The sequence below is a fragment of the Bactrocera dorsalis genome, chromosome 6 (genome assembly GCF_023373825.1).
Source record: "Bactrocera dorsalis isolate Fly_Bdor chromosome 6, ASM2337382v1, whole genome shotgun sequence".
In the NCBI taxonomy this organism is placed as follows: Eukaryota; Metazoa; Arthropoda; class Insecta; order Diptera; family Tephritidae; genus Bactrocera; species Bactrocera dorsalis.
In genome coordinates this window covers 2,171,405-2,196,312 of record NC_064308.1, presented here as the reverse complement: position 1 = coordinate 2,196,312, position 24,908 = coordinate 2,171,405, and the positions used below count along the sequence as shown (strand labels likewise).

General features: G+C 35.6%; 2 protein-coding genes across 16 annotated transcripts in view; one reads left to right on the top strand and one right to left on the bottom strand.

Moving 5' to 3' along the window:
• Positions 1–24,908, bottom strand: part of LOC125779099 (glutamate receptor ionotropic, kainate 2) — a 2,985,835-nt gene that overhangs the window by 2,236,093 nt on the left and 724,834 nt on the right. For 10 of the 15 annotated variants that reach the window (XM_049459571.1, XM_049459583.1, XM_049459582.1 and 7 more), the window contains 2 exons: positions 10,679–10,754; positions 10,322–10,623 (listed from right to left, as the gene is read on the bottom strand). In XM_049459571.1, the coding sequence (XP_049315528.1) occupies positions 10,322–10,595 (274 nt within the window). In that variant the 5' untranslated portion in view covers positions 10,596–10,623; positions 10,679–10,754. The remainder of the gene's footprint in view (positions 1–10,321; positions 10,624–10,678; positions 10,755–24,908) is intronic. The other 5 variants (XM_049459577.1, XM_049459579.1, XM_049459580.1 and 2 more) reach the window with 1 other exon arrangement.
• LOC125779126 (uncharacterized) overlaps positions 1–24,908 on the top strand; it is a 497,385-nt gene that overhangs the window by 369,261 nt on the left and 103,216 nt on the right. The window lies entirely within an intron of this gene.

Sequence of the window (24,908 nt, the reverse complement as noted above, 5' to 3'; positions counted from 1 at the left end):
ACAATTTATGCAGTACCTTCTTCATGAGCATTTAGCCATTTTTTACATGCATTTCGCGTTTCTTATGTAATAACAGAATATTTCTTTGCTTATTATGATATAAGTACATGTATGTTATACTCGTAGTTAAACAAATTGTCATTTCAATTTGGAATACACTTTTTAGCAAGGACAACGCCTGTGCCAGAACTTTTTTGATTAATGTAGATCTTTTGGGTATTTTAAAATGAAAAAAACTGTACCAAATTGTTTGCTTAAAATCTAAAAAATAAAATTGAAAAATTTTAAGAACTACTTGAGTCTCTAAGCTTTTTGGATAGTTAAAAGTTACAATAAATTATTTACTGAAAAATTAAAAATAATTAAGTAAGTTCTGAAAAGAACTTTCTTTATTTGGAAAAAAAACTTTTATTTTGGGTTGAATTACCTGCTTAACGAATTTAAAGTATATGTACATACATTCAGTTTATTCTATCAAAATTTATTTAATTCCGCACACGACTGCTGCGTAGTGGATCGACCGCGCGACTCAGCTTTTATAGCGATGACATTTATACATATTATGAGTACATATGTTTTTTAAAATGAAAAAAAAACTTTATTTCTTGTCATTGACTCCTTTCCAGTACCCCAGTGACACCTACAAAGCTTATTATTATTAGAGGCATCTCGACAGGCAAAATATAATTTCAAGGTAGACTGTAATACATAGTAGGTAGATCAGTTAGTATTCTGGAAAAATTATTGAAATCAGTAATCCTATGAAAAGATAATATACATAATAAGTATATGTTTGTAGGAAAAATGCAGTAGTTCGAATAAATAATAGTAGTCCTACACTTTTTTTATGCTCTTCAAATTTTTAAACGGTTCAAGAGCATTCATTTTGAAAACGAAATATTAAGATATCAAATACAATCATAAAGAATTTCCCAACTGCAATAGCAACTGATTTGACAGTTTATGGCCATTATGCCCCTAACCTAGCTGTTTGAGCGGCAAACATGCGACATTTTTCAAACGACTTACAATTATTAATTTGTGATACTTTTCGAATGGAATATCCAAATTAAATAATTCAAAAAGTTAAATAATGGTATTCAAGTACACTTAAATATCAAGTCATTTGTTTTGATAAGGATTAATTCCCAAGTATAAATAATAAAGTTTTTATAGCGGTGGCATTTACACATATATTTTTAAAATGATAAAAATACTTATTGTGACAAAACTATAATAGATAAACATATGCTGTCGATATGATTTGCACATGCGTAGTACATTATTTTATTCTATAGCCAACAAAAAGTGTTTGCAGCGTAGGCGATTTAAGAAAATTGTTTGGTTATTTGTTCACACCTTGTGTTACATTATTGAGTTTGGATTCCTAACTTTTTTGAAAATATAATAAAGCCTATGTTCACCACAGTTAGTGGTGAAACAGTTTTTCAAATCGGTCAAGTAGTTTTGGAGCCAATTCAATGCAAACAAACAAACAATCAAATATTTCCTCTTCATAATATCAGTATAGTAACACATTTCCGCACCTGATCTACCAATTTCATTCAAATTCCGTACATACCATTAGCCTTTCCTCCCGTGCGAAATTGTGCAAAATCGATGTTTTCCTTATACGAGTGTACCCAATAGTAGGGGAGCCCAAGTGGGGATTTTCGAAGTTACTAAAGCGTGTCAAAAAATTTGATGGGGAGAAACATTGCACCTTTTTATGTACCTCTACCAAATATGAGCCCTTAATATGGAGGGGTGCGTTGGGGGGAGTGCGTCAGATTAGAGAAAAAATCGATCCTTCGGGAAACTCGAGAGCGTCAGATTAAGAGATGGTAAATTAAATACATTAAGACGAGTGTATATTTCAATATTTTGACAGTTTGAGGGTGACTTAGAAAAATAGCAGGGTGACAAATTTGTAAAAAAAAATACGTCACCTTAAAGTACTCGAGCGCGATAGATTTTTTTTTCATTTTAAAGGTATTTCTGTCAGAATCACGAAAATCCTATAATCTGACAGTTTCCATCGGGCGATACAGGTAAAATCATCGACAAAAGGTCAAGCGTCATAGCGTGGTTGTTGTTAGTAGACGCTTGACACTTTTGTTTGTTTCTCACTCTCCCCCACCGTCCTTATACTAGCGTCTGCCGCCATGATGCCATCTCAGCTGATCACCATAGCGTGCAGAGAACGTATATTTATAGAGAAGGTCCAACAACGGACAAGCGTGTGAACTGTCAAAAGCTAACAAAATGCGATGGGTGCATTTCACCACAGCTGGCTAAGAAGGAGAAACTTTAACAGTGGCGCGTGAACAGAGCTCAGCATTCAATGAAAATTATGCTCAGAAATATACATTCTTGTTACAGACGTATGTTAGTCTTTTGGATATAATTATATATGTACGTTTACATGTAATCATATTAATTGATATGATTATCATTTTGCATATTTTTTTGAATGCATGCAAAACTGAAAACATTCTAATAAAATTATGCTATTTTCAAAACTATATTTGTAGTTAATGTGCGAATAAGAGTTATTTATTAAATATTTATAATGTTTGATAACATTATATAATTTCATATAAATATGTATGAATATGGTTGTATATACATATGTACATATGTATATGAGATTCCCTAAAGCACTTAATATTATACATATATTACAACAATATTATATGTAAATCACATTTCATCATTTAAATTTTCATATGCATCTAGATATTAGCACATAGTTTCATACATACTTACATATGTAGGTAGAATTCAAATTCAAATCGTAATGTTATCATTTATCAGTAAAAAGTGTGCGCGCACTGCTCTATATGTACATGCATATGCATATGTGTACGACATTGCCGAACAAATAATGTATATACACACCAACATACAAATATGCGTACACATGTAAATATGTGCGTATGGCATTCCCTCACAAATAATGCATACACAACATACATACTTATATGCGTTCACATGTAGATATGTCACCCGCAAAAAGTACAAATATTGTTCTACAAAAACAACAATCGTCTAATATAGCATCAGCAGCGTCACAAGTCAATATGGCGAAGCCTAAATGTAGTAAATTCTACAACAAAAATGATTTCATTCATAAACGCTGGGGCATATGCCACAAGCGACCTCGCTTCATTCATATAAACAGACGCCGTAACATCTCCCTGAGCATGCCTTTGCCTACAAGCGTCTTTTCGCGACGATGGCAAAAGCTAAAAATCATAAATTGAACAACTTTCTGATGCTTCTTCACAGAAAGAAGTCAGAAAAGTGGCAACAACGGAGTTGTCGATTTATAATATTCAATTCTAAAATATTTTTCCGTAGCTCGCAAAAATTGGCGAAGCTGTTACAGCGGCAAGGGAAGCGGTAACAATCGGCGATCGTTTGTTGGTTTCTTTCGCGTCTCGTCGCGTCAGTGCTTCGACAGATTGATGTGCTGAACACATAGAACGCGACAGACTGCAAGCGCCATCTGAATCTGATATTGAAATACACACATTCTTAAGGACACAGTTATTTAGACAGCTGCACAACTACATAACTGTGTCCATAAGAACGTGTGTATTTTAATATTTGACAGATGTCGCTTGCAGTCTGCCCCGCTCTATGTGTTCCGGGCGTGACTCTTTGAGTTTCGGCCATTGATTGTCCATGACAAGGGAGATGCGAAAAATGCGTGCGACACTTGTTATTATGAATGTATGTACATACATATGTATGTGGCTCGCATTTGCTTTCGTAAACATACAAATGTGCTCGTGAAACGAAGATTTCGCATGAAGCAATAATTGTACACATTTCCATACAAAGTTGTGGGTAGACAAATTTACAAACATTATGCGTATGTTTCTTTTTGTTTACATACACACATAATTACATACGTGAATATGTGCGACCGCTTGGTCTTTTAACATGTTATCAAAACTTTTAAAGACCTGACCTCTAAATAAATATGTATGTATGTATATATCTTATCAAGCCTACATTAATTAAAGATTTACATACATACATAGGTAATAATGCATGTATGACTTTATTATATGTATATTTCTAAAAATTTATCATGAAATAGTTCAATTTGTACGTACATACATGCTTGTGTGCTTTGATATAAAATATATAGAAAATATACATACATTTGTATGTACATATATAAATTATATGCAGTCGTTTGCGCATTGTAAATATAAGAAACTGTGAGCGTTCTAAACATTGAAATTAACATATTTTTTCCCATTGGCTCTACTAACTACTCAGTTCTGTTATTGTCGTGCCCCTGATGTTAAGTGGTGAAATGCGCTAATAATTTTCTGTGGTGAAATGCACTCATCCAAAACAGTAAATATCCCAAAATTGAAATATCCCTAAATTTTCGTTATCGTTAACCTTCTCTATAAATATACGTTCTCTGTAGCGTGGTTATTGTTAGTAGACGCTTGATACTTTTGTTTGTTTGTGGTGTTCTCTATTTTTCTTTCCGTTTATAGCGATCAGTTTTACATCCATTGTAAAAATAAGTGACGTTAGTGTCAAATATGTTTTCTGTGGCGAAGAAACGTATGAAAAAATCAAAAAGTTTACTCCACAAACTCTAAATGTTATTTTTTTAATATTTAGATCTATTTTCATATTAATAAATTATTCAATTTTCTAACATACATATGTATACACTGTTTTTCAAGTTCAAGTTCATGCCCCTGCATAAAAATCTGACGCGCTCGAGTTTCTCAAGGTCACCTTTTTTTAGTTTTAAAATCAGTCATGACTTTTGGTCACGTCGAAATTGTCAGAAATTTAAAAGGCACCCTTTGTAGAGGTTCATTAACAATCGCTTTGAAAATCTGGCACGCTCGATTAACTTCTTTTTTTTAACCTCTCATTACGGCCATCCCCCTTGAATTGATTGTCAGATTAATATTATATACATATATCGGTTATTAGAAATGCAATGCGCGTACATACCATAAATGACTGGCGCGCTTGAGTATTTTTATGTGACTATTTTTTTTACATTTCCGCTCTTCCCCCCACTAAAATGGAAAACATGACCTAGACTTTCTTTTTTTTTAACGTTATCTTGACAATCTAGCAAGTCTCCATGACGCTCCAGTAACCGCAAATTTAGCACTCCAGGCTCCCCTACTACAATATCTTATATTTATAAAAGAAAGTCGTGTTAGTTACACCATTTATAACTCAAGAACGGCTGAACCAATTTAGCTTAAAATTGGTGGGGAGGTAGCTTAGAACCAGGGTAAGTACATCGGATACTTTTTGCCTCTTTATGTTCAAATTTAATACAGTTCATAAACACAAAAACTATATCTCGAATCATTAGCATTTGTTCAAAATTTATGTTTGTAAGAATCATTTGAATATTTCATTACTTAAAAAAGACAATAAAAAAACCACATATCTATATACGAGTATACAGTCTGTCAAGTAAGAGCGTGGTCGACTTCACCGACAGTTAATGAAAGATTTCGCTCTAATTTCTTGAAGCATTGTCAACAAAGGTTCAGTTGTCGTTGATCTTTTGAAAGAGAATCACGAGTGCTAAGTACGCGTCGCGCTACGAGGCTGTGTTCCTTTGCATCCACCCGAAAGGTCCCAAAATGTTGCAAACAGCGGCAGCTAAATATAGTATATGAGAAAGTCGAAGGCATTTGTACAGAAGTAGATACAGCGATATATAGTCGCTAAAAATTTCGATGATTTACCAGAACGTGGTTCGATAGGAAATGTGAACAAAAAATTTGAAAAAATAATAGTGAATCTGTTTTCGCGGAATCCTGCTTTAACACTGCGACAAGGACAAGCAAAATTAATGGCAAAATGTTTAGATATATCCTACAAAACTATCCGAACCTTTCTTCATGATCTTAAATGGCGCAACACAATGAAGAAGCCTGACTGAAAAACTTGTGACGAAGCGACTCGATTGGGCGCATGAGAATATTGATCGAGATTTTGAAAATGTCATTTTTACTGATGAATGTTCTATATGGGCACGTTCTGTCCTCACGCGAACCTGGTCAACTTCCACCAATACTCTTGTTCAGCGGACCGTAAAACATAGAATAAAGGTGCATTTTTGGGGCTGCTTCTCAAAGCAGAGATTCGGCACTTTGTACCTCTTTGCTGACAACCTAAATGCTATGAAAATGATAAAAATCTACAAAAAGGCTGTACTGCTATCTACCAAACGATGGTTCATCAGAAAAAATGAAGATTGGATTCTGCAGGAGGACAACGATCCTAAACACCGCACCAAGCTCTGTACTCAGTTTCCATTTCCACCGCACAACGATGGTTTCAACGTTTTCGTTCTGGTGTATCGGTGGTCGAAGATGCGTCACGCTCCGGAAGGCCTGTCGTCGAAAATTGCGATAAAATCGCTGAATCGGTCGAAAGAGACCGGCATATTAGTCATCAAACCGTTATAAACCATTTGAAGAAGCTTGGAGTCACTAAGAAGCTCGATGTATGGGTGCCAAACGAATTGATTCAATAAAAATACCGCAAGACTTTTTTGACAACCTAATATATAAAAGAAAGTTGTTGTTAGAAATCATTTGGATATATGCGTACAATTTTGATTTCATAACCTTTGTAGCCGACCTTTTCGTCTTTCCACGCCTGAGAACCGGTTTATCATGTGCAATCCATTGGAATGACTCTCGATTGGACTTCAGTGGGAAATGATGAAGATATGTTTCTATTGTCACACACCGACGCCAAAATTCGGGTTTATTACGACTAAAGAGCACTCAAGCACTTCTCAGAATCAGTTATTCGTTGCTTTTGTTTGATTATGAACTTGCGAGGTACCCACTTTGCACAGAACTTTTGCCTCTTTAACTTAGCAAATATCTTTTCATCGGTGGATTTCCCTGATCTCAAATTCAATAGTATTTTTCTCCAAAAAGCAATGATTTATTTACACACGAAATGCTCTTTGATCCATTTTTTTGTATACTAACAAGCACAAGGATCCATTCTAGGCACAGACTTATGGAACATTAGCTACGACGCTGTATTTAAACCAGAAATGCCAGACGAATCCTATTTAATTGGCTACGTGGACATCGCGGCAGTAATCACAGCAAGGGATACAGAAGAAGCGCGAAGAAAGCTGAATCAGGTCATGATACGGACGCAAACATGGCTCGACACACACAACCTCCAGCTCGCTACGGAGAAAACAGAGCTGCTACTGCTAACAAACAAGCACATACCTCTCGAGATAAGCATGCATACAACTACGGATATTCTTAGGACAAAGAGAGCAGTAAACTACCTAGGCGTAAGACTGGACCCCAGACTAAACTTCTGGGTACAAATCCAACACGCCGCAGGAAAGGCGGCGAAGATCACCTTTCAACTGAGCCGTTTAATGACCAACATAGGAGGCCCCAGCCAAGAAAAGAGAAATCTCCCAATCTCGACGGCAAGCAGCGTGTTACTATACGGAGCCGAGATCTGGGCAGACGCGCTTAAAAAGGAAAACCGGCGTAAGGTAATGGCCAGAGTGCACCGCACCGCAGCCCTCAGAGTTGGATCAGTCTACCGGGCAGTATCCGGCGATGCAATATTAGTTATAAGCGGTATTGCCTCAATTGACCTTCTAGCATATGAAAGGAAAAAGCTGTGGGAGCTAATGAAATCATCCGATAATAACAAGAGCTCAATACAACAAATAAGGAAAGATACAATAACAGCATGGTAACAAAGATGGGAGAATGAAAGTCGCGGCAGATGGACGGCCAGGCTAATAAAAAATCTAGACTTATGGACAAGCCGCAAATTCGGAGAAGTCGATTTTTCCTCAACACATCTTTTATCCGGTTACGGATACTTTAAAAAGTACCTCCACAGAATGGGAAAAGTCGAAGAGCCGTCATGCCTATATAACGACGCGACAGAAGACGACGCTGAACACACCTTCTTTGAATGTGTGCGTTGGAGACAAGAACACACCGCCGTAGAAAACCTGGTTGGCCCAATAAACGCGGTTTTATTAGGACTAAAGAGCACTTAAACACTTCTCAGAATCAGTTATTCGTTGTTTTTGTTGGATTATGAACTTGCGAGGCACCCACTGTGCACAGAGCTTTCGCCTCTTTAAGCTTAGCAAATATCTTCTCATCGGTGGATTTCCCTGAGCCCAAATTCAACAGTATTTTCCTCCAAAAAGCATTGATTTATTAACGCACGAAATGCTCTATGATCCATTTTTTTGTAAGCTGACACAAGCTGCTTCACAGAAATTCTATATCTCATTAACTAATAATTATAATCCAACTAATAGAAATCATATAGATGGTAGTAGTAGTGTTATCTACGTATCAGCCACAGTGAAGCGTGGACGGGTCCTCTAGTGTATACATAAATATGAAAGTTTCATAAAATAATTTTTTTTATTAATTAACACGACCATGCTCTCACTTGACAGACTGTACGTACATTAAAGAAGGTCGTGTTACTTACACTATTTATAACTCAAGAAAGGCTGACCCGATTCAACTGAAAATTGATGAAGAGGTAGCTTGGAACCAGGGAACGGATATAGGGTACTTTGTATCTTTTTATGTTAAAAGTACATTTCGACTTCTGAAGATATTTTGCTTCAAATTCGTATCCTCTCCAGAAATAACGATCTTGAGATGAGTAAAGGATACATAACAGGGCTTTACTCTTGATCGTAGACATGTATTATGTCATGTGCAATATTTTATTTATCAGGTTAGGAATGCCAACACTAAATTGTGAAATGAATGACTGCGTTGCTTAATCGTAAATCTGCTGAAGATTTCTTTGAGCAATTGTTGACTATGGGTGATGGTTGAGTACAAAATATCGTCATGAGACCAAGTGAGTCTAAAACCATTAATATTCATTCCACGCGCTAACACGTGTTTGATTGATTGTCGTTTCTTTTAAGTCGTTCGTGAGTTATAGCGTCGCAAACATGGAGCAAAATAAAGAGAAAATACGGCATATTTTACAGTACTACTACGATAAAGGCAAAATTGCATCTCAAGCCGCCAATAAAATTTGTGCAGGTTATGGACCCGATACAGTTTCCATTTCCACCGCACAACAATGGTTTCAATGTTTTCGTTCTGGTGTAGAGGTGGTCGAAGATGCGCCTCACTCCGGAAGGCCTGTCGTCGAAAATTGTAATAAAATCGCTGAATTGGTCGAAAGAGACCGGCATAGTAGCAGGCGTAGCATCGGTCAAGAGCCGGGCATGAGTCATCAAAAATTCATTTCAATTTCAATGAAAAAAAAATCAATAAAAATACCGCAAGACTTTTTTGACAACCTAATATAAGTTAATAAAATACGCATTCTTTCAACCTTTTGTCGAGCAATTAATGTTGAAACCAACACAAGCGTGCTTAACATTTGTACAATAAAATTTTGCCAATACTTGTAAGAATATTCTCGCGTATCTTTAAAAATAAATTATAACATTCGATGTACTATAGTTCAAAACCGGAAATTTGTGAAATTAGTCCACGAATTACCTAAACGCATATACCACCTGGCCTAGTTTTTCCTGTAGACTTTTTACCTGAAATGTTGGTGATTGTGTGAATCATCTTCTTAAAATTGGATGGAAACCTATTTGTAAGCATACTTTAGTACCACCTGATTTTGAACCGTTTATGTTCATTTAAATATGTGATATTTTCATGAAATTAAGTGAAAAAGTTCATCGTCCATAATATATTGAGTACCGATTCTCTGGTTGACGTTTTCCACAGTTTGTGTAATATAGGTATGTGGAGCTAAATAAGACACCAAAATGATGATGTGATGTAATCCTTTCACCCTTTGGTGGAACAATGTATAGTTAACTATTTCTCAACTTTTTTAATATAACAGCTAAAAGTATCTCCTCGCCTTTGTTCCCTTCAATTTGTGAGGCTACAATGTGCTCATCCGTCCCAAACTTAGCCCTGCTTTGTTTAATATATTATATATACAAATTTATTAACACTAGAACCCCCTGGATTTGATCCTTAAGAGAGTATAAAGTGTTCGATTACACTCGAACTTATTCCTTCCTTACTTAACTTAAGATTAACCACTGCCTGAAGATATTTCCTTTCTTTCCTTGTTTAATATAAAAATTTCCTAAAACTTGAACATATTTTCCGCTTTCATATAATTACATATGTATGTACATACGTACATTTGTACTGATATTTAGCAACAGAAAATATTTTCTGATTGATAGTTTACTTATCTGTGATATGTATTAATAACTTACCTAAAGGGATTACTGCTGGTAACGATGCAGCACACAAAAAGTTGCATAAATAGTAGATTAGGAGTATGTGTGAAACAGATAGCTTACAGCGGCTAAGTAAAGACTCATATCCTATGAAACTACGAAGGTTAAAACATACACAATTATTAAGTTTGGGGTTTGAATTTAGCCTAATCTGTTTTAAGTTGATCGTTTCCATGTTATCTTTCGTTTTGAGGTTTGGCGTGGTAATAAAAACCACGTCGCATTTCGTAAATTCTTGAAGAAATACCATGATGATCGACAGCAATAAAATAATGATCCTAAAAGTAAATATTTTCCAAATTACATATTCAAAGCGTTTAAGATACGATATACTTATTACTATGGCAGCGGTAAAAATGGCAACATCAAAAATCCGAACGTCCAGTGTAATGATGCCTCGAATTATTTACTAAAAAGAAAGGAATGACAATAAAAGCTTATTCATATAATAATCGTACATTATATCAAAGAAGTAAATAAGGAATGCCTTAAAGAGTGATCCATTTGAAGTTCCCTACTTTTTTAAAAGAAAAGGCAGAGAAGCTTCAAATTACATGGGGAATGTTTATTATCATTCGAAAGAACATACTTTGTCATTTATTTTTTGAACGGTGCCTTTTTCAAATGTTTGAGTTTGGGGTTTGTATCAGATGGCCCATCCGTTGAGTCTAAATGCCTAAATCGAACTTAGATTTTACATACACTGCCGCTCAACTGAATAGGTTCATGATCTCAGAGGTAGGAATTTATCTATAATTCCTAAACCAGTTTTCCGATTTGCATAATTTTTTTTCTTAATTCTTAAATCATATTAAAATAAAATGGTTAAGAAAGTTTTTCAAAAGCGTATTATGTATTCCTTATTTATTTATTCTTCTGAAAGGTTAACAAAATCAATGATTTTTTTTCGTTCATCTGAATAGGTTCAACCTAAAAAAATTAAAATTATATAAGTAACTTAAGATAATTTTCATATTTTTGGCACTTAGCTTATACTTAAGTGCATTTCAAATTATTTTTTAATAACTTTAATAATGAGTGAATCCGCCGTTTTTCGATATAACTTCAAATAAACGATCGGGAGGCGAGCTTCTACAAATTTTGCAGTATTTGCAGCGAAATTGTTGTCCAGGCCGTTTTAATTGCCGCAACTAAAGTTGTTTTGCAATCAAATTGCCTACCTCCTTCATATACCTTGCGCGATAGCAACCCCCATACGTTTTGCATTATATTAAGGTCAAGTGAATAAGGGGGCCATTCGAGCAAGTCCACATTTTGAGCCCTAATCCACTCTTTTACCACCCTAGCTGTATGAATAGGAGCGTTACCGTGCTGGTAAGTCCATTTAATAATGTGAAAAATATTGGAATAATGAGGAAACGCAGTCTGTATGATAGATTTGTAGGTTTCCGCGTTCATTTTGGAAGTAACAAATTGAAGGTCGCAAGTGCGAAAGACTGATACCGACCCCCACGCCATTACGCCTCCCTCACAGCTAGGGCGACGGCTTAGGAAATGCTCTTCCTTTCGAAGATCGTGATAATAATAGTTGTATCCATCAGGGCCGTCTAAATTAAATTTTTTTTCGTCGGAAAAAACCACCTTCTGCCATTGGCTCGTCCAGCTCATGTGCTTGCGCGCAAAGAGCACTCGTAAAGCTTTACGTGCATCATTTAGCGGTGTTTTTTTTTTTAATTTCATTCGTTTTAGATGATCAGCCGATGAAATCACACGTTTAACTGTAAACACACTGGCTGTAACACCGCAAATTTCTTTAATTTTGGGTGCTGAGAGATGCGAATTGGTCGCAGCTCGCACAATATGCCTCCTGACTGCCGCAGAGGTGGCGTGTTTGACTCCGCCTTTCATGTTTTTGCCATATTCTGCTTTGTTTCTCAAAAAGTTACAACATTTTGGCTTCGACCAATTTTTTGAGCGATTTTGCGATGGTTAAGGCAACTTTCACAATAGGCTTCGATTTGGCCTCTTTCATACTCGGATAATTGTTTTCCGCGTCCCATTTTTCATTTAATTTAAAGAAAATATATGAAATAAAAAATTTGTATAAAAAATGTGTCGCCACACCGCCAAGTTTAATCGTAAACTAAAAATCTTTCAGCTGAACCTATTCAGTTGAACCAAAAAATTGCTCAGAAATTAGCGATATACTCGTAAATAGCAAAACAGAATATGCAAAGTAACGGTACTTAGCAAACGGTTCTTTACTAGCGCGCACTGATTGACACATATATAAAGTTAAAACGTTTTTAAAAAATCATGCGTACGATCAATATGTGATGAAAAAATCATGAAAATGCAAGCGAATTTATGTGAACCTAGTCAGTTGATCGGCAGTGTATCACCTCAAGAAAAAACGCTGTAATACCACAAGATTTTGGTGACCAATGGACCTGCTCAAAATGTGAAAGTATCTGCTCGCCGAAGTATTCTCTCATTAAATTCATTGATTCATGTGATGTGTGGGAAGTGGCGCCATCTTGTTGAAACCAAATTTCGCCCAGATCACGAGATCAATTACAAGCATCAAATAGACGGTTATCATGGTGCGACAATGGTTACTTTCTTACCAGCATCGTTTTTGAAGATATAAGGACCGATGATTCCATTGGCCCATCAAACTGTTGTATTTTCTGGATGAAATGGCAGCTCTTGAACACTGTCAGTGTGATTTGAAAACATTGAAGGCGTCACGGAAGGCATTCTCCGGAATAGCCTTGACAGCCGAGGGGCATGCTGTTTGGATTCTTTCTGCTGGCGTGATTACGTTATTCAAAAATTTTGGGTCACTTTCACACATGTTCAAATTTTTTTGCCACACTTCAACTCGCCGCAATTTCACCAGCACGGTCTTCATCAGCGACCTCTTCCCGGCCCTCCAAAAAGGCCTGGTGCCACTTCTTGCTGAAGGAACATCTATGTAAGCCTGCTTGATCACGTCTCTGTCAAAGATTTACCGAGTTTGACACATAATTTGATGCTGTACCTCCGCTTTAACGAACGCTTCATTTTCGGCTTGCACCACTCACAGAAACACTTCGTTTGTCCTAACGCTCCAGGTGCTCGGAGACAACTAACCAGCCGCTCGTTCGTTAGCTAAGAACGCCCTCTCCCGAATCCAGTCGCTCTTAACTGCACCCGCGACGGAAGAAAATCAGTCCTATTACTTTCTGGACCAACCCTGTGGCAATCCAATTCTGTAAATTGCGACAGCAGCTCCATCCAGTAAATTGTGATAGCCGTCCGATTCTTTTCATTGCGATTGTGAAAACTGCAATTTTTTAACAGTACAGTTTAATAGAGTTACTTGTGATCACAATAGCAGAAAATTGGCAAGTATGGTAAATAAGTCCTATATACGATTTTTCGTCATAATAGTTTTAACTTTTAACGTTTTTATGATTTTTAGTAATGGAAGGAAATTTATCAAAGAAAATAAGTGAAGTATGGCAGATGTTGCACATGCTTATGGAGCTTAAATTCCTTAAAATTCCAGAAGGCTTGAATGAATTTAAAAATTCCTGGGGATAATAAACTGCGTCTTCGATGTTATCCCCGGTGTCTATCGTTTTGTAGTTTATTTTATTTATCAGGGAATAATTAGATCGTTTATTTCGTTGACCCTATCATTCCTGGGTGACAATATTGCCCTAGAACATTACCAATGAAATTTCATTTCGTGCAAGTTCTTGATGTCAGGGTATTACGCATCTATAAAAATTTCTAAGCTATGGACTATTTGACCAAAAGACTCATCCAGAATAATATTACAATTACTGCTTAAAATTGGGTTGGGAAAAAATCCTTCCCCAAGTGTAAGCAAAAAAAAATCACGATCAGTGATTCCATGATGATGAACTCTCTTATTTGTCCGTAATTTTATATTCTCAATCGATGTCCACAGAAGCGACGAAATTAAGCATGCTTTGATGATATCTGCTCGCGTACCTCTTCTACAAGAAGACTTTGTCGGAAATCTCCTGCAAATAGAAAAGTTATCCCGCCCATGGGAGCAAAGAAGTTTCTAAGGTCTATGACCTATAATACATAACAAAAGCGCCTCCTGGTGGCGCCATTTATATGTCGACTGGTGCGTTAGAATCTGCTATCTTTATCGATTGTCCAGTAAGAATTTCATGACATTTCATCTATGTATATCATCTACGAACAAAGGGCCAACATTAAATTTTGTTTTAAAATTGGTAAAACTTTTACCGAAACATTTCAATTGATGAAACAAGTTTATGGCGATGATTTCCTATCCCGTAGCAGAGTGCACGAGTCGTTTTAACGTTTTCAAAGTAGTCGTAAGGACATACATAAATGACGATCAACATGTGGGCCAATCAAAATCCGTGATCGCCGGAAATTCCATTAAAGCTGTACGAGAATTCATCAAAAATCAGTCGAAATCATCATTGAAATTCATGGAAATGGTATTAAACATCTCCAAAACATCGATTTATCGCATTTCAATGAACATTTGGGCTTACGAAAGGTGTGTGCAAGGTTTGTTCCGCACAAATTGACTGACGCCCAAAAATTGCTCAGAATCCAACATTTGATAGACGCATGTAACCGATTATTTGACCAAAAATTACATTTTAACCATTTACTACTCCTCGCATTCACGTGATATGGCACCTTGCGGCTTCCTACTCTTCGGAAAAATGCATTTGTCCATGAAAGGAAAACGTTATGAAGACGTAGAGGCATTAAGCCATTCAAAAGGCTTGCATCGGCATACTGGCGGTCATACCGGCCAACGAGCTAAAACACTCGTTCGACATGCTTTTGGACCGTGTAAAAAGCTGTACTAAAGCAGAAGGAGACTATTTTGAATAAAATAAATTGATTTTGCCGAAAAAAACATTTGTTCTGTTTTTTTTAAGTCCTTTGGAACGCACCTTATATTAGGTATATAGGAGCTAAAGGAACTATTAACCTGATTCAACTTCGTTCTGACACAAAGGCTTACTATTACACTGGTAAACAAAAATCCTTTTTTTTGTGACATGAACAGAACAACGTGATTATTATGTAAAAAGTTCCACGAATGCAGAAAATAACTACAGATTTCTTCTATCGTGTATAGTTTTTTTTCTATGAGGTTTTTTGTTAAAAAAAGCAGCGGTAGTTATATTATTGTTATATTATTTTATTAACCAAAGAGTACCTAAAAATGTTAGTGTTGACGTTTTTCGGCGCCTTTTTGTTTTTGGAGTATCCCTTAACAATATCCAGCAGTAATCGGCAAAGAAACTGGCACTCCACTTGTCTTGGTACCGTTTCTCCAAAGCAGAAATGTTTTGGTCGGACCGTTCCCCATGTTCGTCACTTACGGCCCCTAAATTTTTGAGGAAAAATCCAGATGGGAGTCCAGAAAGTAAATTTTAAGGGATATGTTGTTTTATACGAGTAAGTAGTTCAGTCACAAGATCTTTGTAATTGTCAGCTTTCACATTTCCAAGAAAATTTTTAATTTAACGCTTTTAAAGGCAATCAGGCTCGTATTTCAGTTTCATTGAGCATTTGTTCAAATGTTTTACTTTTATTAGTTCTCTTATTTGCGGACCCACAAATATGCTCTCTTTTATTTTTGCTTCACTGACGTAATGAAATTTTTCTGTGGTTGAACGATCGACTTTTTACGCACAAACTTTTTTTTTCGCCGAAATGAATTTTTTAGTGAAATTTCTAGTGACCAAAAAGCTAATTTTTTGCATAAAACGTTCCCGTGTACACAAAAATAAATCATAAAAACGATCGCTCAAGCGCAAGGAATTACACTTAACTAATGAAATTTGCTTATGTACTTTTATGGTTTCAGTTGACTTGTTCGACCTGGGGAATTGTCACCGCAAGGCTCTGCCAAAAAAAGGCCTCTGAGGGAAACGGCCACCCCTTAAAAACTATTTTATATTTTTCGATAAATTTCGGACAAACATTGTTAATAAAGTGTACTATCAAAAAATAAAAACATTCGTGTAATGAAATAATTGCTACATACCTAAAAAACAATTCAAACTTTCCTTTTTTCTTCGACAAAGAAGGTATATAACCCCTTAAGCTTCATTCGGGGAAGTTGAAAAAAACTTACAGCTCACAGTTACAAAATGAGGGAAAATAATGAAAAAATTCTCTATATTTTGAAATTTGAAATCTAAAATATATAATATATATCTTAAAATATAGCTAAAAATATACCTTATTACGTTCAAAGAAGTTTGAAATATTCAATGGCGCACTTTCTCTTAAAAAAATTCACGAAAATTGCCTAATTTTTCATGCGTCACACTGGTATAGTCCCTTAATGACACTTTTATTTCCGCAAATAGAATCAAATTATCTATGACAGTCTCCTTACTTTAAGTTACGTATAGCGACGAAATTAAATTTGAGTTTTGGTCCCTGCCAATAATAATTTGAATTTCAGGTAATCACTTCCAGCAAACTTGAAATTACATATCAGTATAGAAATTAAAGCAATATATCAGTTGACCAAGTATCAAAGTAGTTATCTGGGACCTTGAAATAAGCAAAATTATTCAGTTAACGGCTCTCTCTTGGTATCTTGGTTAAGAAATTTTCGCTCTCGTAACCATCCTATTAAGTTCACTTGTTTTTTTACAACATTTCTTTATCTCATGGACCAAAATAATTCAAAAGTCTAGTTCCTTTCAAACGAAAAATATTGGTGCAGGTTCTAACCAGTTGCCAGAAATAATACTTCTCTTCTTTAGTATCTTGAGATTATTTCTTAATGTTGCGGTAATGAAATAATTTATTTTTCATGCTTAATTCTGATATTTAATGGGTATTTAATTTTCTAAGCTTTTACATACAATATTACAATAGGGCAACAATAGTGCAACAATAATTTTTCTGTGGTGAATGTTATTTTTCGCTTTTCTTAAGCCAAAGAGGTTAGCGAAGGTTTAAGCAATAGTTCTTATAATAGAGAATTGAAACTTCAATTAGGTATAAATGTGCTCGAACAATTGTAAGCTGTTCTACCCCCAGAAATATTAAAATTTTTAGATTTTATGAATGGCAACTTTATACTTTCCGATAATTTTTGCACTCCAGTTCACAAAAAAAAAAATTGTTATTTGAGAGTATGCTCCTGAAAGTAAAAGTTAATTGTTTAATGATGACGAGATTTTTCAAATTCTGTTTCTAAGTTATCTAGATATACGCGAAATTACATCAAATAATCCTCGGTTGAAAATTGGATTGCCTATTATTCTCTAGCGTAATTTCAATCCACCTCGGTTATGCAGCGGTACACTTTAACAATCAAAAATATTACAGGTAATATTATTTAAACAGCCACGAAAAATGTTATGATCAAGTGGTTCTCTTACCACGTATTCCTACAGTTTCCCATCGCAGTGTGGGAAAACCATCGAATCTATTTGATCTAAATCAAGATTATTATTTAATTTTTTTTAGCGTTCACGGTGTATGGCATGTTTTTTAATTCGTCTCGTGTATTCAGATTGAACAAAAAGTAACCAATAAGTAATTATAAAGTAAAAACATACAATTAAATGCAAATCAGTGCTCACAAGTTATTAATAATAAACATAAACAAATAGTTCACGAAATAAATAAAATAAAAACAACGCTCGGCAAAAAAATATGTAACGGCGATGATGAGTCATCGCAGCGATCAGCTGAAATGGTAATTAACCATGCGCAGTCAGCAGAAGTACAACAAATGCGCTGACAACAACCACTACGCAGGTACCAGCAAGCACACGGACAGCGAAGGAAAATAAAACGAAAGATGATCTGTTCAGACTGGTATTGATCGTTACATAGTAAATGTAAAAAGGAAATCGAGTCCAATTAAATCAGCGGTCAATACCAAATAATATCAACCAGGCACGCCAAATAATAAGAAGCCAGAAATTCTTAATGAACCAGATTTGCCTTGCCGAGCAAGAAGCCTACGGTGATGCAAAGGGTACCACCACGTGAGTACCAAACCGCCTTCAATCTATTTGCGTGAACGTAGCTCAAATGCGCTTATTTCCAAAATAAACAATATAATATGCTTTCAAAACATTTTAACATAGATGAAACAAAAATTCAAACATACACTGAAATAAAAAAAGGTGCGCGGATGAAGTTATATTTCTTAGTGATATTCCAATTTCGGTATATGTATATTATGTATATTGCTGTGATAAATTTCTTAGTAAGAAAAATAGTTTTTTGTACAGTATACGATGTTAAAAGCAAAAAATTAAAAATTTATTCTGTAGAGATTCGAACCTGTGTTAGCATCTTGACTTTCCAAGCGCTTACCACCAACACCACCATTGACACTTAGGTTGCGCTGACTTAAGTATGGTTTGGTTATGCATGTATATAAGAAACATACGATGGTTCTAATAATTTTGTTTAAGTATAGAAATATGCTTTTGTAGAACATTTGCTTTCGCAAACATAGAGACAAATGTGCAAACGACATAATATATGTATGTATGATTGTTTCGCATTTTGCTTCTGAATACCACTAAGAAGTATAACTTCTTCCGCGCGTAGGGACTCCACGCACCTTTTTTTTACTAATAGAAATTACATTTATCACAGCAATATTATGTATGTGTATATTATGTATATTGCTGTGATAAATTTAATTTCTATTAGTAAGAAAAATATTTATTTGTATAGTATACGATGTTAAAAGGCATACATCTTCTATCCTATCTTGTGTATCTGCACATGCTCATATGAGTGTATGTATACGCATGTGCGCGTTCAGAAATTGAAATCATATTTTCATCACTTATCAATATACTTATTACATGTGCGCGCATAGACTTGCATGTTTATACATTCATATATACTTATATGTACATATATTTGCATACATTGCCAAACAAATAATGCACAAGCATACAAACATCATATGCGTACACATATGAATATGTCACCAACAAAAAATTGATCTTCACAAGACAATATAACAGCCAAATTGGCGAAGAACAAGTGTAGTACACTTTACAACAAAAACGATTTCATTCGTGAACGCAGGCACAAATTCCACAAGCGATCTTTCTTCATTCATAAAAACAGAGGCCGTAACATCTCCCCGAGCATGCCTTTGCCAACAAGTCGTCTTTTCGCGACGATGGCAAAAGCCAAAAATCATAAATTGCAATAAATTGCACAACTTTCTGGTGCTTCTCGCAAAAATCTGCGTCGATATGTATTCACGATCATACGTATACATACATACATATTTACGCATGTTTGTAGGCAAAGCTGCTACAGCGGCAAGGGGTGACAATTTCTTTGAAGAAATGAAAGGAATCATTTTCGAAGAAACATCATTTCTAATATGCCACAAGACAAAATTAGAAATGAACTTCTTAAACCTCACGCTGTCAGATAAAACGATATACCTCGTCATCGCGGGTCGATTTCCAAAAAATGTAAATGAAGACTAACTACAGAAATGATCATGTAAAGCAGAGCCGCTCAAAATTTTTCATGCCTATACTCGGAGTATAGGCAAGCAAATGCAGTCGAAGCATGTACGCTATGACGCTAATTCTGCCAGCGTCAAAAATACACTCGAAATACAGGAATTCAGTTTCGAATAAGCATATGGAGGACTTAATGAGAATCAAAACTTACGATCGTGAAGTCGATATGGAAAAAATCTTGGAAAGTTAAAAAAAATTAACTTAAAATTATTGTTGTTCTTAATTGCTTTTTTAATCAAAAACCATATTTTTTTATTTTTTTCTAAATTTTTAATAACAAAATAACCAAATAGCACGATTTCACTCAGTGTACTAAGCAAGCGCGCGCACACAATCACACGCTAGCAGATATCAAATGTGTGATTGTATGCGTTGGTAAATAAATTGCGCATTATTTTGAGCGGCTCTGATGTAAAGTATAGCCTTCAGTTTTCAACGGCCAACGCAGAGTATTTCAACCAAAAGATACGCAAAATAGTTGAGAATTCGCAGAAATGAAAGACAAACGAAAGAGAAAGAAGTATAACTTCAATAATGCACAAGCATACAAACATACATATGCGCACACATGTGAATATGTCACCAACCAAAAATTGAAACATTGTTCTACAAAAACAACAACAGCATAAGCATGGCAACATTGTGTTGTTGGTAGAAAAGCCGAACTGTGCCGAAAGAAACGAACAAACGATCGCCGATTGTCACCGCTTCGCTTGCTGCTCGAACATCTTCGCAGTCAAGGTTGCGTTAGATTCATATTGAGCAAGGTTGCGCAACCTGCTACTATTTACTAACAAAAATTACTACTCTTACCAACTGAAGAGTTCAAAAGGCCAAGTTGTTATCATAAAGGGTATAGAGTCTTCGGTAGACTCTAACCATGTAAAGAAGCATTGGAATGTGGTTTTAGTATAAAATCAGTAGTAAATTTTTTTAACAGGAACAAAGTTCCGCAACCAATATTGAAAATAGAATTGATGCCAAATTTTAATCAACCAAAGAAAAACGAACATCCGATTTACAATATAAAATATCTGCTCCATCGCAGAATATCAGTTGAGAAACCACATAAAATAAATGGTCCAGTACAATGAACAAACTGCATCCCAAATCCAAAAGTACATTACATCCCAAATCCAAAAGTACATCCCAAATCCAAAAGTACTCTTATAAAAGAGGATTTAAATAAAAATGTAGTAATTGTGGGGGAAATCACATTGCAAAACTATAGGAGTTGCCCTGTATATAAAGACTTAAAAACGAAACTGTCTGTTGGAATTCAAGCACAGCGTAACCAAATGTTGAATATTCCTCCTAATGAAAATATTGAAATCCCCGTCCATATTTCAAAACCAGTAAATCTTAAAGACAATGCTACACAAGGGAGCTATGCAAACGTGGTGAAAGGCAATACTGTACAAATGCAATTGCCCCAAACCCAACCAATTGGAAGCGTTGAAACTATGATTTTCAACCTTAACCAATGTATGACACAATTTATGGCTTCAATGTAAAATATGATTCAAAAGATAATTAAATGACAAAACCAAATGTTAGAAACTTTTTTAAGTAAAAAGTGAGTGTATTGAACATGTGTATATGGAATGCTAACGGTGTTAACCAACATAAATTGGAACTTATTGAAATTTCTGAATGAAAATAATGTTGATGTAATGCTATTGTCAGAAACTCATCTTAAGAATAAAAACAATTTTTTTATACCGGGATTTAGGCTCTATGGTACAAACCACCCAGATGGAAAGGCGCATGGCAGAACAGCAGTGTTGGTTAGAAAACGGTTAAATCACCACGCATTAGAATCTTATGCCACAGCGCAGTTAGTCAGGGTAACGTTTTAGGCCCAACTCTGTACATAATATATTCAGAAGACATTCCAATAACTACTTACGTATTAACATCCACTTTCGTGGATGACACAGCTCTAGCAAGCCGTAACAAATTCCCCATCAAAGCATCAAGAGTATTAGAGCAAATCTAAATTGGCTTTTAAACAAAAGTTCTAACTTAGCCTAGACAACAAAGTCCTGTTGTACAATGCAATCATAAAACTATTTGGATGTATGGCATTCAACTGTACCCCACAGTGTTGTGCAACCTACATTGATATAATACAAATGTTCCAATCTAAAATGTTTAGAACAATCACGGGGTCATCATGGTACAAGCGTAATGAAAACATTCATGAAGATCTTGATATTCCTATGGTAAATAAGGAGATAGAGGACAGCAGAATGAGATATGTATATTTCTAAACTTCGCTAACATCCAAAGCCATTGGCTAATGCCTTGCCAAATCCCTGCAATCAAACAAGTTTAAAAAGAAGTGATATACCAGTCTACTAGAGAGCAACGTTCTACCAAAAAAGCTCAACCACCAACCACATCCTTAAGCTTCTTTAATTTTAAATATATTTAAGATTGGAATACTTATTGTTAGGATTTCCAATAAATACAGAAATATTTCAAAAAAAAGGTTAATATTCGACGAACGAGCTGAATTCAATTGAAGTGGAAGATGTTTATTATTGAAAACTATAAAAAATATGGGTGTTCAGATCGAAGCCTGTTAATTTAGTAATTCGTGAGTTGATACTTCGTTAAAAGGCTTAACCGTGAACACACTTTTTGTTCCACCTCTTTAGTATGGTAAATTTTATTCCGAAGCAGCTGATTTAATTTTATTAAGGAGTAAAAATACCTCAACAAAGTGCGAAATCAAAAATTGTCAGTCATTTATTTGAAAATTATGTGGAGCAGATCAAATTTATAACTGGTAAGTACTTTAAATTGATATACAGAGGAGCAGGAGAACAGCTGATGTGATATTACCGAGTAACGAAACAATTATCAAGCTTTCCAGATGGATAGTTCGTTACTCGGTAGAACGATAGTCTGTTAATTTTACAGAAACAAAATACATGTAAAAAACTACCGAATAACGGCTAACGAATTCACAAGGCTGGTCTGAATACCCTTAATATATATTGCTAAAAATAATCTTCCCCATATTTTGGCACAGACTATGACAACATCTGATGACTTACGAGTTTTCAATAGAAAGGTTATGCGAAAGATTTATGGTTCTTTACCCGTTGGCCACGACGAATATCGCATTCGATGGAACGATGAGCTGTATCATACTTGTATATATGACGACATTGACATAGTTTAGCGAGTTAAAAGGCAGGGGCTGGCTAGGTCATGTCGTCGGAATGGTCTGAAAATATTCGAAGCAGTACCTGCCGGGAGGAAGACCTCCTCCTCTGCGTTGGAAAGACCAGGTAGAGAAGGACCTGGCTTCGCTTGGAATCTCCAATTGGCGCCACATAGCAAAAAGGAGAAACGACAGGTGCGCTGTTGTTAACTCGGCTATAACTGCGTAAACGCTAGTAAAAAAGAAGAAGAAGTGATATTTCGGCATTTGGCTATACTAGTGTTGCAATCTGGAAACTCACAATTTTATGGTGAAATTTGACATTTTTGATGGTATGCATACTCAAAACGTTTTGACATACGAGCGTGTTGTTTATAAAGGGTGATTTTTTAAGAGCTTGATAACTTTTTTAAAAAAAAAAAACGCATAAAATTTGCAAAATCTCATCGGTTCTTTATTTGAAACGTTAGATTGGTTCATGACATTTACTTTTTGAAGATAATTTCATTTAAATGTTGACCGCGGCTGCGTCTTAGGTGGTCCATTCGGAAAGTCCAATTTTGGGCAACTTTTTCGAGCATTTCGGCCGGAATAGCCCGAATTTCTTCGGAAATGTTGTCTTCCAAAGCTGGAATAGTTGCTGGCTTATTTCTGTAGACTTTAGACTTGACGTAGCCCCACAAAAAATAGTCTAAAGGCGTTAAATCGCATGATCTTGGTGGCCAACTTACGGGTCCATTTCTTGAGATGAATTGTTGTCCGAAGTTTTCCCTCAAAATGGCCATAGAATCGCGAGCTGTGTGGCATGTAGCGCCATCTTGTTGAAACCACATGTCAACCAAGTTCAGTTCTTCCATTTTTGGCAACAAAAAGTTTGTTAGCATCGAACGATAGCGATCGCCATTCACCGTAACGTTGCGTCCAACAGCATCTTTGAAAAAATACGGTCCAATGATTCCACCAGCGTACAAACCACACCAAACAGTGCATTTTTCGGGATGCATGGGCAGTTCTTGAACGGCTTCTGGTTGCTCTTCACCCCAAATGCGGCAATTTTGCTTATTTACGTAGCCATTCAACCAGAAATGAGCCTCATCGCTGAACAAAACACGCGCGCGAAACACATTTCGAACCGAACACTGATTTTGGTAATAAAATTCAATGATTTGCAAGCGTTGCTCGTTAGTAAGTCTATTCATGATGAAATGTCAAAGCATACTGAGCATCTTTCTCTTTGACACCATGTCTGAAATCCCACGTGATCTGTCAAATACTAATGCATGAAAATCCTAACCTCAAAAAAATCACCCGTTAGTAATTTAAGTTATTCTTGTCCACAAAAATATGGAACTAAATCGCGAATATTTTCGCGTGATTAATCCCTACAAGTTTCGACGAGGATTAACTAGCAGCGTAGATGACCTTCATTCAATTTTTGACAATGAAGCTTCATCAAGGACCTGTGCTTATCGATAATATGGTGAATTCAATAGAGGTCATGACGAATTTCGGGAAGGTGGTCCAAAATCAGTGCCTGTTCCGGAAACTATTGATGATGTGCGCAAACTGATATTGCAATATTGTCTATGTATTTCAAATTTGGAAGTAATTCACGAGGTTATTCTTACACCGGAAATAATGTTTTCGTTTTTGTTCATACTATGTATGTATAAGTAAAAATGTTTACTATTATGAATAGTTTATAGATATATAATGTATACCTTTGCCACAACAACGCGTGGATGGGATCCTCTAGTATAGCCAGTCGCCTTTGAAATCACTAAATATTTCATCAAATATAATGAAAAAGCCATGGTCTCTTGGTGGATTTTATGTCTATTTCACGATAAACCTGCAAAGGGTTCCC